The sequence below is a fragment of the Tamandua tetradactyla genome, chromosome 15 (genome assembly GCF_023851605.1).
Source record: "Tamandua tetradactyla isolate mTamTet1 chromosome 15, mTamTet1.pri, whole genome shotgun sequence".
Classification (NCBI taxonomy): Eukaryota; Metazoa; Chordata; class Mammalia; order Pilosa; family Myrmecophagidae; genus Tamandua; species Tamandua tetradactyla.
The window spans coordinates 41033584-41051231 of NC_135341.1; the positions used below are offsets into that span (position 1 = coordinate 41033584).

The 17648-nt window shown below is 44.6% G+C and overlaps 1 protein-coding gene across 2 annotated transcripts in view; it reads left to right on the plus strand.

Annotated features, from left to right (window-relative positions):
• Positions 1-17648, plus strand: part of SLC6A20 (solute carrier family 6 member 20) — a 43384-nt gene that overhangs the window by 16229 nt on the left and 9507 nt on the right. Inside the window, exons 2-7 of one of the 2 annotated variants that reach the window (XM_077129567.1) lie at positions 2122-2262; positions 3980-4071; positions 12086-12313; positions 14387-14497; positions 15395-15636; positions 16841-17003. In XM_077129567.1, coding sequence (XP_076985682.1) covers positions 2122-2262; positions 3980-4071; positions 12086-12313; positions 14387-14497; positions 15395-15636; positions 16841-17003 — 977 coding nt within the window. Of the gene's footprint in view, positions 1-2121; positions 2263-3979; positions 4072-9410; positions 9700-12085; positions 12314-14386; positions 14498-15394; positions 15637-16840; positions 17004-17648 lie in introns of those variants that run through there. The other variant, XM_077129566.1, reaches the window with a different exon arrangement.

Below are 17648 nucleotides of genomic sequence, written 5' to 3' on the forward strand. Positions count from 1 at the left end.
CCCTTCCAGATAAATTTGCTTACTGGTTTTTCTAATTCTGAAAAATAAGTTGTTGGGATTTTGATTGGTATTGCATTGAATCTGTAGATCAATTTAGGTAGGATTGACATCTTAATTATATTTAGTCTTCCAATCCATGAACACGGTATGCCCTTCCATCTATTTAGGTCTTCTGTGGTTTCTTTTAACCGTTTTTTGTAGTTTTCTTTATATAGATTTTTTGTCTCTTTGGTTAAATTTATTCCTAGGTATTTTATTCTTTTAGTTGCGATTGTAAATGGGATTCGTTTCTTGATTAAACTAAATTTATTTTAATATTTGTTCCCCCTATTATTTATTTTTATTCTGTATGTTCTACTCATCTGTTGACAAGGTAGATAAAACAAGCATCAGACACAAGGTTTTCACAATCACACAGTCACATTGTGAAAGCTATATCATTATACAATCATCATCAAGAAACATGGCTACTGGACACAGCTCTACATTTTCAGGCAGTTCCCTCCAGCCTCTCCATTACATGTTGGATAACAAGGTGATATCTACTTAATGCAAAAGAATAACCTCCAGGATAACCTCTGGAGTCTGGAATCTCTCAGCCATTGACACTTTGTCTCATTTCGTTCTTCCCACTTTTGGTCAAGAAGGTTTTCTCAATCCCTTGATGCTGAGTCTCAGCTCATTCTAGGATTTTTCTCTATCCCTTGATGCTGAGTCTCAGCTCATTCTAGGATTTCTGTCCCACATTGCCAGGAAGGTCCACACCCCTGGGAGTCATGTCCCACGTAAACAGGGGGAGGGTGGTGAGTTTGCTTGTTGTGTTGGCTGGAGAGAGAGGCCACATCTGAGCAACAAAAGGGGCTTTCTTGAGGGTGACTCTTAGGCCTAATTTTAAGTAGGCCTGTCCTATCCTTTGGGGGGTTAAGTTTCATGTGAACAAACCCCAAGACTGGGGGCTCAGCCTATAGCTTTGGATGTCCACACTGCTTGTGAGAATATCAAGAATTCAACTTGGGGAAGTTGAATTTCCCCCCGTTCTCACCATTCCCCAAAGGGGACTTTGCAAATACTTTTCCACTCTGGGATTCATTGGGGCATCACTCTGGACAAACCAACAAACCCCCTGTCCTACCCAAGGTTCCATGTACTTATGGTGTTAATTAAGCTGTCTGCATAAGTTATATTAGGTGCCTAGTTCTTTTGTTGTGGACTTGAATCATTAGCATGTGAAACTCATCTATGGCTGATTACATCTGCAGCCAGGTAAGGGAAGTGCCTTCCGCAGTGAGTGATGTTTAATTTTATTAGCTGGAGGCTTAAAAGAGAGAGGTCAGAAGAGAGTTCAGTGTAGCACAGCCCAAGCTGCTCAGCATACCTCATCTCAGCACTTGCAGTTCAGCCCAGATGTTTGGAAATGCAGAAAGGAATTGCCCTGGGAAAGGCCTTGGAACCCAGAAGTCTGGAGAGAAGGCCAGCAGACATCGCCATGTGCCTTCCCATTTAACAGAGAGCCTCAGATGAAAGTTAGCTGCCTTTCCTCTGAGGAACTACAGATTTTTAATTAAATAAATCCCCTTTTATTAAAAACCAATCCATCTCTGGTGTATTGCACTCTGGCAGCTTTGGCAGACTAGAACAGATGGAATATTGGATGAAAGGATAAGAGGAAGGGCAAAGAGTGAATGAGTGGGAGGGAGGAATGGTGTGTGTGTGGAAGGATGGAGGTTGAGTGAAAGATTGGAGAATGGATGTATGAGTGAGAAAATAAGGATAAAAAGATGGATGGATAGAAGGCAGAAGGCTGGAAAGATGGATGGATGATGGATGGATGGACAGATGGCTGGATGAATGAGGAAGATAAATGGAGGGCTGAATGGTAGACAGATGAGAGGAAAGAGAGAAGGATGGATATATGAGAAGCTATAACCGAGGACAGAAGGATTGAGAATGAGTAGAAAGAAAGGAGGAAGGATGGATGGAAAGATAGAAGGATGAAAAGACTAGTAGAAAGACTAGAGTATGGAGGGGAGGATGGGTGGAAGGATGTGGGCACAGAGGTCTGGTGGGTGGCAGAATAAAGCTAATCATGCTATCCTGGCTCTTGGCTCTGGTCACCCACAGGTAGCTTCCTGGTCCCCTACCTCATCATGCTCATCGTGGAGGGAATGCCTCTCCTGTACTTGGAACTGGTGGTGGGACAGCGCATGCGGCAGGGCAGCATTGGCGCCTGGAGGACCATCAGCCCTTACCTCAGCGGAGTGGGTATGTGAGGCCCTCTCTCACCTGGGGACCCCCACACTCCATCCTGGCAGTCCAGGGATGGGGCTCAGTGTCATTGGCAAAGCTACTGGAGCAAGGGACAAGCAAGAAGCCCAAGAGAGAGCTCTTGACCAGGGTGGACAGAGGGCTCAGCAGGGGTTGCCATTGAATGTGGGCAGAAAGGGTCTGGCTCTGGGACCCTGGGAACTGATAGTCTGGGCCTCAGTTTCCTCATCTGTATAAGGGAAAGGGCAATTCAACAAAGTGGGGCTATAACTCAAAGATCTATCTAGCAGCAGTTCTGCAGATTCACATAACTCTTCCTTGCTTATTAACAGCATCTCTCTCTCATAGCGAGCACCAGCTATGGACCCGGTCTATATAATATATATATATGCACGACTTCATCTAGTCCTCATAGCCCCACTGAGAGGATGCATGAAGTGTACGGAAGCAGAGACATACATGGATAGCAAGAGGGGTGCTGCTTCATCTCTGGCCATCCCTGACTTACCTGACTACCTAAGCTAGTGTCCCTGGGCACCTCCGGGAGATGGTTAACCTGCCCTGAAAGCTCTCACCATCCAAGGCTGCCTCGGAGGAACTTTGACCAGCGAAGGCCACCTTCAGTTCTGCTCCCCCTCCCATCCCCAGAAAGGAAGGCAGGCAGGAGAGCAGAGGAGCGAGAAGGTGTAAACTTGTACGTGAGGCAGGAGAAATGTGACCTGTGGCCTCCACAAATCATCTCCAAACCCAAACCGCCTCCTCATCTCTCAGGGCTGTTAAAACACAGAGGTGTGTGGTTCTATGATCTGCCCGAGTAAGCAATCACAGAGGGCTTCTCAAAGGCAGCATTTGTGCCAGTCAGTGGGGTGCTGGTAAATGTTTAACAGCCAGCTCTTTGGGCACAGTGCAGCTGCAGGGAGGAACCCTGGCAGATAGCATTTGCTGATATTTGTAGTATGAATGCTTCTGCCATGGCTGATTTCAGACTATTAACAAGATGACCAGGGTGTGGGGCTGGGAAGTGATGTGCGCAGTGGCTCTTGAGGGCCGGGATGGGCCAGTTCAGCTTACCACTTGTTTTCAGCCTTTTTCTACCTCAAGCCCCAACCCTGGCCTGACCAGAGGGTGGTGGCAGCCCCAGCCCTCCCTCCCTCTGCCCTGCCTCCTGTCACACACACCCACACCTGTAAGGGGTAGGGTTGGCCCAAGTGGCTCAACTTCAGGTGGACTGAGAAGGGGGCAACTGTAGTATCTGGCATGAGGGCAGCACTTGGCAGAGATGCAGTGCTTCTCACAATAGGTTTGAATCCTAGTTCTGCAGCTTACTAGCTGCGTGGTCTTATGCCTCAGTTTTCTCCTCTGTGAAATAGGGGTAATAGTGCCCACTTCACGATAGCATTGTGAGGTCCAAAGGCCTAGGAGGTGCTTAGCACAGTACCTGGTGCCCAGCTTTCAGAGACTGCCATCAGCCTCGTGCCCCAGAGGCTGGGGAGAGAGGCTGGAGAAGAGAAATAGCCCTTTCCATGCACGGCCCGGTGCCGGTCCCTGCTAACACTCACAAAAGCCTGGTGAAGTTTTTTTCCTTAACAGATTTTATAGAGGAGAAAACCAGGGCAGGCCCTGGGGGCACATCCTAGGGCAGTGCTGGCCAGTGGCTGTGGAGGGCAGGGAGGGGTGTGGGGTCTTCAGCAGCCGGACCTCTGCTCCCTCGCAGGCGTCGCCAGCGTCGTGGTGTCCTTCTTCCTCTCCATGTACTACAACGTCATCAACGCCTGGGCCTTCTGGTACCTCTTCCACTCCTTCCAGGTGAGCAGCTGCCGCCCTGGAGCAGGAGCAGGGGGCGAGCGCCCCACCCCAAGGGTGGGGGGAAAGGGGTGGAGGTTGGGGGAGACGGGAAGTGGTGAGAAAGGCTGGGGATGGGGGCGGCCGAGCACCCGGACTGAGTAGAGGACTTCAGAATCTGGGATCCACGGGCCCCCTGAAATGTGGGAGCGTGTGGAGGTTTCTGGGGAGCGGGCCATCATTTATAACAGGGTGCACTGTTTGTGCTGTATAGTCCTGTGTATGTTTTGTATTCTAGTAACATAGATACAACCTAAAATTTCCCCCTTTTAGACACATTTACATATATAATTCAGGGCTGTTAATTACAATTTCACTACTTTATGCTACCTTCACTACCATTCATAACCAAAAATTTGCAATCAACCTAAAGAGAAATTGTACAATTGAAGCACTAATTCCCATTTCCTATCCCAACCCCCCTGATCACTTATATTCATTCTGAACACTATGAGTTTGCTTATTCTAATTATTTCATATCAGTGACATCACGTAATATTTGTCCTTTTGTGCCTGGCTTATTTTAGTCACTAAAAACGATGTTTTCAAGGTCTGTCCATGTTTCACATGTATCAGAACTTCATTCCTTTTTTATAGCTAAATAATACTTTGTCATGTGTGAACCATCAGTTATCGGTTGATGGATACTTGAATTTTTATATCTTTTAGCAATTGTGAATAAAACCACTGTGAACATAGGTGTGCACGTATCTGTTTGAGTCCTTGTTGTCAATTCTTTTGGGTGTATATACCTAGAAGTGGGTCATGTGATAATTCTATACTTAATTTTCTGAGGAACTGCTAAACTGTCTTCCACAGTGGCTGCACCAGTTTACATTGCCACCAACAATAAATGAATGTTCCTATTTCTCCACATCCTCTCCAATATTTATTTTCTGATTTTTTTAAATAGCAGCCTTCTAGTGGGTATGAAATGGTATCTCATTGAAGTTTTGATTCACATTTCTCTAATAGCTAATAATGTTGAGCATCTTTTCACGTGCTTTTTAGCCATCTGTATAAGTTCTGTGGAGAAATGCATATTCAAGTCTTTGGCCCATTTTTAAAATGGGTTGGCTTTTTTGTTGAGTTATAGGATTTCTTTATAGATATTCCGTTTATTAAACCCTTGTCGCATTTGTGGTTTCCAAATATTTTCTCCCATTGAGTGGGTGTCTTTTTACTTTCATGATAATGTCCTCTGATCACAAAAATTTTAATTTTCATGATGTCCCATTTATCTATTTTTACTTATGTTGCCTGTGTTTGGGATATAAAGTCTAAGAAACCATTGCCTAACACAAGGTTTTCTTCTAGGAGTTCTTTAGTTCTGGTTCTTATGTTTATGACATTGATCCAATTTAAGTTGATTTTTGTATGGTGTGAGGTAGGGGTCCATCTTCACTCTTTTGCACTTGGACATTCAGTTTTCCTGGTATCCCATTTGTTGAAGAGACTATTCCTTCCCAAATGAGTGGATTTGGTACCCTTGTCAAAAATCAGTTGGATATAAACATGAGGGTTTATTTCTGAATTCTCAGTTAGATTCCTATGCTCTATATATCTATCCTTGTGCCAGTACCATGCTGTTTTGATTACTGTGGCTTTGTACTAAGTTTTAATATTGGAAAGTATCAGTCCTCCAATTTTGTTCATTTTTAAGATGGCTTTGAAGGTTGTCTATCCATGGCCCCTTACCCTTCCATATAAATTTGATGATTGGCTTTTCCATTTCTTCAAAGAAGAGTGTTGGAATTTTTATTGGGATTACACTGAATCTTTAAATGACTTTGTGCAGAATTGACATTTTAACGATATTAAGTCTCCCAATCCATGAATGTAGAATGCCTTTCTATTTATTTAGGTCTTTTTTACTCCTTTTTTTGCTCTTCAATTTTGATTTGTTGAAGCACATAAAACCATCTTTCATGACATAACTTGCTTTTCCATCCTTAAGGGTTACATTGCTTCTCTTGATCAATGACTTTGTAAAATGTCCATTTACAAAATAGTGTACTGTCTTCAATTTTTATTTCCTTCTTCAACACCAAAAATGATGATTCTACTTGTTCCCATGCTGCAGGAGTTATCATCCATGTAAAAGAATCAGTATCTTCAAGGGATGAAATGTACTTAAAAAAATTTTTTTTATTAATTTTTAAATTTTTAAAAAAATATGACAAGAAAGAAGCACAAACATTCTTAACATATGATCATTCTATTCTACATATATAATCAGTAATTCACAATGTCATCACGTAGTTGCATATTCATCATCATGATCATTTCTTAGGACATTCACATCAATTCAGAAAAAGAAATAAAATGAAAACAGAAAACAAAAAAAGGTTATACATACCATACCCCTTACCCCTCCCTTTCATTGATCACTAACATTTCAAACTAAATTTATTTTAACATTTGTTCCCCCTATTATTTATTTTTATTCCATATGTTCTACTCATCTGTTGACAAGGTAGATAAAACAAGCATCAGACACAAGGTTTTCACAATCATCACAGTCACATTGTGAAAGCTATATCATTATTCAATCATCATCAAGAAACATGGCTACTGGAACACAGCAATACATTTTCAGGCAGTTCCCTCCAGCCTCTCCATTACATCTTGGATAACAAGGTGATATCTACTTAATGCGTAAGAATAAACTCCCAGATAACCTCTCTACTCTGTTTGGAATCTCTCAGCCATTGACACTTTGTCTCATTTCACTCTTCCCCCTTTTGGTCGAGAAGGTTTTCTCAATCCCTTGATGCTGAGTCTCAGCTCATTCTAGGATTTCTGTCCCACGTTGCCAGGAAGGTCCACACGCTTGGGAGTAATGTCCCATGTGGACAGGGGGAGGGTGGTGAGTTTGCTTGTTGTGTTGGCTGGAGAGAGAGGCCCCATCTGAGCAACAAAAGAGGCTCTCTTGGGGGTGACTCTTAGGCCTAAATTTTAAGTAGGCTTGACCTATCCTTTGTGGGGTTAAGTTTCATATGAACAAACCCCAAGACTGGGGGCTGAGCTTATTGCTTTGGATATCCACACTGCTTGTGAGAATATCAGGAATTCAACTTGGGGAGGTTGCATTTCTCCCTGTGCTCACCATTCCCGGAAGGGGACTTTGCAAATACTTTTCCACTCACTGATCGAATCACTCTAGGATTCATTGGGGCATCACTCTGGACAAACCAACAAAATCTCATGTCCTACCCAAGGTTCCATGTACTTATGGTGTTCAACCAAGCTATCTACATAAGTTAGATTAGGAAATGCACTAGTCAAAATGTAAATTTTGTACCAAATAAACATTTTTTGCATTAGTCTCACACATAAGTTGAGATTTTAAAATATTAATTACCATCTATTTTCAGCACCCTGCAGTAATGACATTCCTTTGTTCTTCCTCATGCAAAAGCATTTTTAAAATTTGTACATTTAGTCACTATCATTATACACTCTAGGCATTCCTTCTCAATAAAGATTGAGATGGTATAATCTAAGAATGCCTAGAGTGTATGATAGTGACTAAATGTACAAATTTTAAAAATGTTCCTTTATCATCTTTCTTTCTGATTTCATGAAATGTATTTTAAAAGATAATGGCAGCTTGGAATATCTCTTCTTGTTCTTAAGTCATGCTGTCTCTTAAAAGAACAACCTTGGCATGTAAAGGAATACATTTTTGTCATTCTTTCTTTAATACATTCAACAAGTTCCCTGAAACAATGGAGTGTTTCAGATACACTGTTTGCTCTACTTTTGATGTTCACAATCCTATTGCTAAAGAGATATTGAAAACTGAACTAGAAATAAGTAAGCTTCACTCAATGGATTATTTTAAAAGCCAACAGGAATTTGGAGGAGTCTTTTCTTTAGAAATAATGTATTATTCCAGGCTCCAAATAAGCCAAAGATTCTCTCAACTGCATCTGTTAAAGAGAGCCAATGAGTTTTTAAATGTGAGAGAACTGAAGAATACTGAATGCCATCAAATTCACAAAAATCTTTTTATCACCCAGTTCAAAGCATATAAATGCTGACAGAAGAGGACAATTCATGACAATTACTTCATTGTCAGTGGAAAGGACATCAGCTGTTGTCTGGGCAGCCTTATGCAGAATAGCACATAGAGTTAACCTCTTCCCTAGAAACAGTCATGCTTTCAATAAGATTGTCTGCTCCTTTATGCGAACAGCCACCAAAATTTGTATTCGTATCACCTCCACCAAAAACAGTACAATTTTCCTCATTAGCTCCCAACTCAGTAAGAGAAATTTGCTATCATTTCTGATGTCTGAACTAGAAGGGATTTCACCAGCAATTGACTTTTTACTAGAAAGATACTGTACAAGCAAAGAGAAATTTTTTTTCTGTATTGTGATTACTTGCATCCATGGCTATGCTGTTAAAATACAAGGAATTTAGATCTTTGATAATCTCTGCAAGAGTAAGTGGATTGATTATATTTTTATTATTGCAATAGATTTTATTCTGGCACTTAAAAATTTGCTTGCAGTGTGTTCAAATAGTCATTGGGACTGAAAAACTAATGATGATATACAGTTTGGAAGTCCATTAAACTTCTCTCTTAATGTATCTTAATCTGAATTTCTCAATTAAAAATGTATTATTTTATCAGATTCTTTGGTACTAGTTGAGGAAATCATTTATCTCTTATGCTTAGCTGTAATATGCTGGCTTATATCTCTGCATTTCTATCATTTCCGATACTGAATGAACGAACTGCTCAAAGAGCTTGCAAAGAACTTTTCCTCGTTGAATATATATCCACTGTGCAGAAAATTCACTGCAAAATTCATGCCTGTGTTTTGGCATTTTGGGGGTTCAAACACAGATTAAAAACTAAAAACAGAAGGAGTGCCACCACCCTGGACCTGCCCAGGGGAGCACCAGAGGAGCTGCGGAGCTGTCGCTGCCACCACTGCTCTGCATGCTTTCATGCAGGTTGCCCACCCACCGGGGCCTTCCCTCTAGCTGCTTCTGCACCCCTCTTCCTCATCCTGCCACCCACTCTCCTCCCCAGAAAGCTGCCTGGCCCCCAGCAAACCCGCAGTGCCACCACGGCAACTGCAGCATACAACCACTCTTACATCTTTACATGTATTATTACGGAGGACATGGGGGTAGGAAAATCTCGCTTGCTTCATCAATTTATAGAAAAAAAATTGATGGCTGATTGTGCTCACACAATTGGTGTTGAATTTGGTACAAGCGTCACTGACGCTAGTGGCCAAAAAAACATCCCGAAGCAGGTCTGGGATGCTGCAGGACAGGAGCGCTTTACGGCTGTCGCACGAAGTTACGACAGAGATGCTGCGCGAGCCCTTACGGTGTCTGAACTCGCCAGGAGAAGGACGTATAACCGCTTAAGCAGCCGGTTGACTGAGGCAAGGAATCCTACTGATCCAAACGCTGTAGTAATTCTCATAGGAAAGAAAGCAGATTTGGAGGCACAGAGAGGTGTTACATATGAAGAAGCCAAACGGTTTGCTGAAGAAAATGGTTTACTGTTCCTTGAAGCAAGTGCAAAAATCGGGAGAGAACGTAGACGATCCCTTCCTTGAGGTGCCAAGAAAACCTATCAGGACATTCAGGATAGAAACCTGGATTTCAGTGCCGCCGAGGCTGGGCTACAACACACACCCTCAGCCCCGCAGGGAGGCCGGCCAGCCAGAGAACCCCAAACCCAGAGGGAAGGCAGTAGCTGCTGGTTCTTTGCTGTGGCCCCTTATTTGACCTTTCACCGCTCTCTGTTGGAAGCAGTATTTTTTTTACTGCCTCCTTGACTTCTGTACATCTTACTGAATTTAAGAAAAAAAATTCTTATGAAAATAGTTAACACTAAACCGTTAAACAACTAGATGTAATCAGGTTATCAAAGGCAAGTAGAGTAATAAATCTCTCCTGCATGGCACAGCTAAACTTTTTTCCCCCTCAGTTGTCCTCATGATAGGTATGTCACCAATACGGGATTTAAACTGAGCACTGATGCTGGATTTACTCATTTTTACCCCTCTCCACCTTTTTTGGCAAGGCTTTGTCTCACGGAACGGTTTAATTTGATGGTATTTTAAGCCTTTCTCCCCTTCTTTAACCGTTTATGTCTGTTGTAACCTATAAGCTTATTGCTGTGGAATGCTTCCTGATGGTAGAGAAGGGGTTCCTTAACTGCTTTTTTTGTTTTGTTTTTGTCGGATTAATTCCTTGTTTGGGTGACATTTTTGTTGAGGAGGTTGCTCCTGTCTTAGCCCTGAATAGGGAAAATATCCCTTTATCTTTTCTCTTGAGCTTTATCGATAGGCTTTATTCTTTTGTTTTACACTATTTTATCCTTTTCTCTTTAATGGAAAATAAATATAAATATAAAATTTGTAAATATAAAGTATAAGGTAAATATAAATATCAAATATAAAGTATAAAATTTGAAGGAAATGCTCTTAAAAAACAAACAAAAAATACAACAGCAAGAGTTGAAAAGATTGAATTTGATAATCTCACAGCCGCATCAGTGTGTCTGTTACTCACAAGTCGGAATTCATAATTAACCATGAACCATTGAAAGGACTGTGAGCTTTTGAACTAATAATAAATTGTACTCGATATCTGATGCAAAAAACAAAAAGGTGAACTTCCCGTTTGCCCGTTTGCCTGTGAAGTAGAGCCTTCCAGAGCTGAACCTTATATAAGGCAGAACTGGTCTTAATATAAGGTTTGGGAAGGTTGGTGTTCAGGGACTGGTGGATTTTCAGGAACCAAGGGTGTTTAGCGATCAATGGCTTCCCCTGTGCCCCGGTCTTTCTTCTTTCAGTGGAGTGTTTTTGGTCAAATGAAATCTGAGTTACCCCCAGCCAGAACTAATTCCCTCCCCCAGCTCATACCTCTATTTAGCACTTGGCCATGGGTGCTAAATAGTACCTGCACCATTTAGGCTGTTTTGTTCACGAGTGGCAGAGAACCTGGTTCAAACGGGCTCACGTAAAAGAATCTTTCTATCTCTGCTTTAGCAAGTCTCACTGCTTTGGGTCTGGCTTGACTGGCACAGAAAAGGAGTCACTAGTACAGGTTGTCTGCTCACAGGCTTTCTTCTCTTGGTGACGAGATAGCTGCATGGAGCGAACCTCATCTCCCTCTGGCTTCCAAACCCAGTGTCCATGGTGGGGAGTGTTGATCTCCACCAGTGGGCAGGAGCAGAGACTCACAACATCTCAGGCCTATGAATGGGATTTGTGGAAGTAGAGACCGCCCACATGAGAGCCTATTTATGCAGAACTTGCCAGTGAGTCAGCAACCAGCACTTGATTGGGGGATGAACTCAAAGGCAGGCAGAGGAGTGGGAGAGCTTAATGGCGGAAAAAAAAAAGGGGAAGACTTCAGGTGTGCCCTGTTTGGGGGCTCTGGGCCTGGAGAAGCCAGAGGTGGGCTATCTAGAAGTGGGCATTCTATCTGATTGGCTTGGAGGGGGCGCATATTTGGCTTTCTCCAGTTGGTCCTGAGTTTGAAGCAGAGGTAAAAATCAGGGAAGTTGTCAGTCAGTGACCACATCCTGGCTGTCCCGGGCTGGTTGCTGCAGAGGTTACAAGCCAGAGTTCTGTTGTCACGTATGGCCTGGCTGGTGCCAACTTGCTTATGGCCACTAGCCAGGCCATATGTGACAACAGTTCAGGAGACCTCAACAGACACAGTTCAGGAGACCTCAACAGACACATCTGTGGAGGTGCAGTGTGCGTGTGTGTGTGTGTGTGTGTATGTGTGTGTAGTCTCTGTTCCACATTCGTTCTGCACCTCCTGACAAATTCTCCAGTGCTCTCTCTGCTGTCTACTCTAGCTCCCTGCCCCTTGGGAACCAGTGCCCTTCCCTCCAAGAAGACTCTGACCAGGACCATCTCCCGTCTTCCCCAACCTTTGATCTCAACCCTCACCTCTCTGAATAATGCTTGTTTCAATACCAAAGGATCCCCTGCCATGGTCTTTCTGCCCGCTGAACGGGAACCGCACGGGCTATGACGAGGAATGTGAGAAGGCCTCCTCCACGCAGTACTTCTGGTACAGGAAAACCCTCAACATCTCACCGTCCATCCAGGAGAACGGGGGCGTGCAGTGGGAGCCAGCGCTGTGCCTCCTCCTGGCCTGGCTTGTGGTGTACCTGTGCATCCTGAGGGGCACTGAGTCAACTGGCAAGGTGGGATGACAAAGCAGTGGGGGCTTGGGGCTCCTGGGGGGCAGGCATGGAAGCAGTGGCCTCTGCTCCAGCTTTGGCCAATGCCAGGAGGTCGCCTTCTGCTTTGAGGAGCAGCAGCTGTGCTGGGGTGGAGAGCACAGACGGTGTTGCTGGCACAAGTCACCCTCTAGGTGACTAAGAAGGTGTCCAGGAGCAGTTGAAGTTACAACTCCAAATGTTGAAATGAAGACTTTCCCTCTGCCTAAGACATTGAGCATTTCTGTACCAGGCCAGCCCCCAAGTCCATGTAGCCCAAAGGGCACCAAGGAACTAGACAGCGAGTTTTCCCTTTACCATCCTGAGACACCCCTGCCACTGGTTCTCGAACGTAGCTGCGCATTAGTGTCTCCTGAGGAGCTTTACGACTACTGATGCCTCAGTCCTACTAACCCCCAGAGCTTCTGATCTAATCAGTCTGGGATGCCACCTGAGCACTGGGATTTTTAAAAGCTCCCCGGGTAATTATAATGTGAAGCAGAGTTTGAGAGCCTTTGCTCTAACCTGTTTTCAGTGACCCTGCAGAGCTGTCAGGCCTGATCTTTTGGTTTCCAAGACTCTGTAATGGCCCCCGGTTTAGCCCCCAAGGTGCACCCCCCATGGCCCTGGTTAGGGGCTGGAGAACAGAGGTGCTGTTCCCTGGAAAAGCTCCGAGCCCGATAGCTCACTCCGTCCCCCTGTGAAGCTTGGCCAATGTGTTTATGCTCATAAAACTGTTTTTGTAGTTCATCTTTGCCAGAGTATTATGAACATGATCTGAAAGATCTTAGGTGACATCTGCACCTGCACCTTGGGTTCCTTCAGCTCCTTGGCCATATGCCCTCTCTTTCTACTTACTCATTTCCATCTTGCACTTGGTTTATTTTCTTGAGACCTTGGGTTGATTCACTCTTCCCACGTTACAGCGATCCCAACTAAGAATCAGTAGTAAAAGACACACCTCATCTCCCTGCCATTCCCAAGGTGAGGGGGCATGGAGCGCCATTGCAGTTGTCTTAGGAAATTCATGGGAAGCTGGCACCCTGCCTCAGGGGCATGGAGGCCCTAGGGCAACCCAGGCCCATCAGGAAATGGGTCAGCAACTGTGTTTCTCACAGGAGGACCCAGACTTCTAAGGGAATTACCTACATATGCAAAAAATACAATCTTGCAAAACAGTTCTTTGCTTTACAGAAGAGGCTCTGATATGCATATGTGTCTCTTTTCAGAAAAATTTCCAGTTCTAGATGGGTAATTGAATACATGTACTTTAAGATCTCTGTATAAAGGTTTTGTTAAAGTTAGAATTGTTCATAATATGAGAGATAACTGCCAAAGTTACCATGCAATCCTAAGACAAAACATTATTGAATGTATGATGTGTTATCAGTAGGAAAAGAGAATTTAATTTAAAAATTTCTATTTATGTGCAGTTTTATAGCCATAGAAGTGAAGCCTTCTGGGAGGGTTGTCAAGTAGAAAAAACAAACAGATCATTGAATTTCCCACTGCGTTATAGGGACATTTTTCCCTTCACTACAAGTCACTGCTTTTCTTTTATGCATGCTCATGGCCCATCTTCTCTTAGGCCCCAGTCCTAGGAAAAGCTGTCCTTCCTCCAAACTCAACATTTTTTCTTTTAGAGACAATATATATCTTGTTAGTGGTTTGTGGTTCCTACTTTGCTTAGGCCACTAGGAAGCTCAGAGCTGAATCTGGCTCACTTCTGAAAACTGGATGGACCCTCACACACGTATTCTGTGAGCTGCCTCAACTCCTATTTGGAATAAAGGGAGGGTGGAGGGCAGAGGGACCCATCCTTGGTTCTCTCTTCTCTACCAAATAAGAGATTTCCTGGTGGTTATGGATATGTGGGCAACCACACCCTACCACCCTGTGTCCCCCAGTCCGAACTCAGAATCAGGGTCTGACCAGGAATTGATGCCATTTCCAGAGACACTGAGGTGTTTTCTGAGCATAGGGGGACTGTCCTGGGCAGAAGGGGGCCCTGTGGTCTCCATGTCTCCAGAGGCTGACTCTGCCCTCTGCCGGCCCCAGGTGGTGTATTTCACTGCGGTGCTGCCCTACTCTGTGCTTATCATCTACCTGGTCCGGGGCCTCACGCTGCATGGAGCCACCAATGGCCTGGCGTACATGTTCACTCCTAAGGTACCGGCTGGAGAGAAGGGAGCCCAAGGGCGGGCAGAAAGGGGGCAGGAAAGGCTGGGCAAACCCGCCAGGTTGGGGTAAGGGGTGTGGATTACTTACGGGCGCTGGATCACTTCCTCAGCCAGGCCGTATCCAAGCCCTGTTCTTTCTGGGGCCTTAAGTCCACCCTTCCTTCCCATTTCTAACCCCCACCCCCATCAGTTGCTGCTCTAGCCTCCTGTCTGGCCTCCCTGCCCCGAGTCTTACCCCAAATCCATCTTCCAGACCATAAACATCACTCCACTCATCTCACCCCCTCCTCACATGCTTCCATGGCAATCCCCTGTCCTTCAGGGGCAAATCCACACTCCAGGAGGGTCTTCCAGGCTCCCTCACCCCCCATCCATTCTCCAGGTGCCTGGTCAGTGTACCTCAGTGGGGGGTGCTATAGGGCAGCACACGTACTTCTTTTAGCAAATCTAGCTCCTGGGAACAAAATGTAGCATCCAAAAAAATCCCCTCCCTGCCCCAGCACCACATTTCCAAATGCTCCCTGAGGTCAGGGAGGGGATTCAAATCCAAAACTAGACCCTCCACTGCCAGCTAAATCACCTCCAACTCTGGATGCCCAGAGCCTCACAGGACCTGAGCACGGATCAGGGGCTTAATACAGTTTTGAATGATTTTACCCTACAGTCTTCAACTGGGCACCTCCTATGTGTGAGGTGCCATGGGGATAGAACAGAGGAATGCCTGAGTGTTTCATCTGCTGGGAAATGGACAAAGCCCAGGCCCAAGCCTGCCTCTGACCGCCTGTGTGACACAGGCATGTTCCTTACCCTCTCTGGGCCTCCCTTCCTTTTCTGGTCTGAGAGTTTGCCCAAGCCTCATGCGCCCTGTCCCGCCCTGGCCCTCCAGATGGAGCAGCTGGCCAACCCCAAGGCCTGGATCAACGCAGCCACTCAGATCTTCTTCTCGCTTGGCCTGGGGTTCGGCAGCCTGATCGCCTTTGCCAGCTACAACGAGCCTTCCACCAACTGCCAGCAGCACGCCATCATCGTGTCCCTTATGAACAGCTTCACCTCCATATTTGCCAGTATAGTCACCTTTTCCGTCTATGGCTTCAAGGCCACCTTCAACTATGAAAATTGCTTAAACAAGTAAGCCTGGGTATCCCTCTGAACGGTAGGCCTTAAGTAGGGAAGTGGGTCCCCAAAGCTCAGAGCCAAAGGGGTGAGTGGGAAGAGGTGGATGCCAGAGAGTCTAGGCATGGGGTGCAAAGAGCACCAAACTTGGAGTCCTCAATCCAGGGTTCAAATCACACACTCTCTCACTCACTCGCGCTCTCTCTCTCTCTCTCTCTCTCTCTCTCTCTCTCTCTCTCTCTCTCACACACACACACACACACACACACACACACGGCCTCTCCTGAGGCCCCTTGGGCAAGTCACGTGTGCCATACAGGGATGAGGGTTGGGTTAACATGTTCAAAGCACTTAGCAGAATAAGGCATCTAACAAACTTTAGTTCCTTCTGCTCCATCTCCTCCCTTCTCAGAAGTAACCAAGAGCTCTGTAGCTGAGACATTATAAGTGATTGATTATAGAATTTACTTTCTGCAGTCCTTTACCGAAAGACCCAAGAAACATTCCACTACAGATGCAAGAAAAAAGATCCCCATGTTTTCTGTAGCCAAGATTGAATGGGGGAATATGGGAAGTACTAAAAAAATGTGGGGGTGAGGGGTGAAATTTTTGCAACTCAGAAATAACCTTGTGAACATCAAAGAGCCTGTTTTACTCCACAAAAAGAATCTTAAAAATTGAACATACCTATATATACATGTATGTGTGTGTGTATATATATTACACACCCACACAAGAATCGTCTGGAAGTTAGGCCATCCAATATGGCAGTCACAAGTAGCTATTTATAAGCTTAAATTAGATAAAATGTTCACTTTCTCAGTCATATCACATCTCAAGCGCTCAATCACCATACATAGCTCGCAGCTTCCATACTGAATAACACAGGACATTTCTTCCATCACCGCAGAACATCCTATTGGACAAGGCTGGTCCAGATACGAAAATAACCTAGTTGTGTGTGTGTTTGGGTCCTGCTGTTATCACTGACCATATCTGAGGCCCTTCAAAGTCATTCAAGATCGCCCTGCCCTTTAAAAGGCTCACTGATCAATGAATTCCCTCTGTGGAAAGGAGAGGGGTCTAAAGTGGCCTCACCTGGTCAGAAAAGGAGTTGGGAATGGGCCGCCCTGACTCAGCACCTGGAGCCTCTGAGTTTGGCCATGGCAGTCTTTACACTCAGTAAAGTTCAATCTGATAGTCTGCCCCCACCCCCCAGGGTGATTCTGCTGCTGACCAATTCTTTTGACCTTGAAGATGGCTTTTTGACAGTCAGCAATCTGGAGCAGGTGAAGGGCTACCTGTCGTCTGCCTACCCAGGCAAATACAGCGAGGTGTTTCCACAGATTCAGAACTGCAGCTTGGAGTCTGAGCTAGACACGGTAAGGTAGCTGGCAGCTGGTGGGCTTGCTTATCTCCTGTGAAAACACAAGAGGCCACGAGCTTCAGTGGTACCTTTGGGACTGCCAATGAGAAAGTGTGACTTGGGGATAGTTGCATTCCTTGAAAATTAAGAAGACTCTGGATTATTTTCCCTGCTGACTTTGGAAGAGAAGAGAACCTTGAGCACCACTATCTTTAGGTACTGCATGGAATCCTTGTTACAGAAAGTTCCTTCGGGTTCTCTATGTCCTTTCTTCCATTTGCCTTTCCTAAGTTTACAAATTACAGGAAAGTATGGAAAATAAACTCCTATATATTTACCACCCAGAATGAGCAAGTATAAACATTTCATCATTTGGGGTTTATACTGTTTTACACAAACGTAAAGAAGATTTCAAGGAAAAAGCTGAAATTCCCTTTTTAAAAGCCCCAGACTACTAACTAATTCACCAGAGGCAAGAACCTCCATTTTTACATTTCTACTATGCATACAGGTATCCTTAACACATATTACTGCTTTGTAGGCATTTTTTATTGGAAATAAGAGATCCTCGGGGTTACTTTCCTCATTCAACATTTTATTTTTGAGATCTGTCCAAAATAAAACAAATAGAATTTCATTCATTCATTTTAAGTGCTGCATT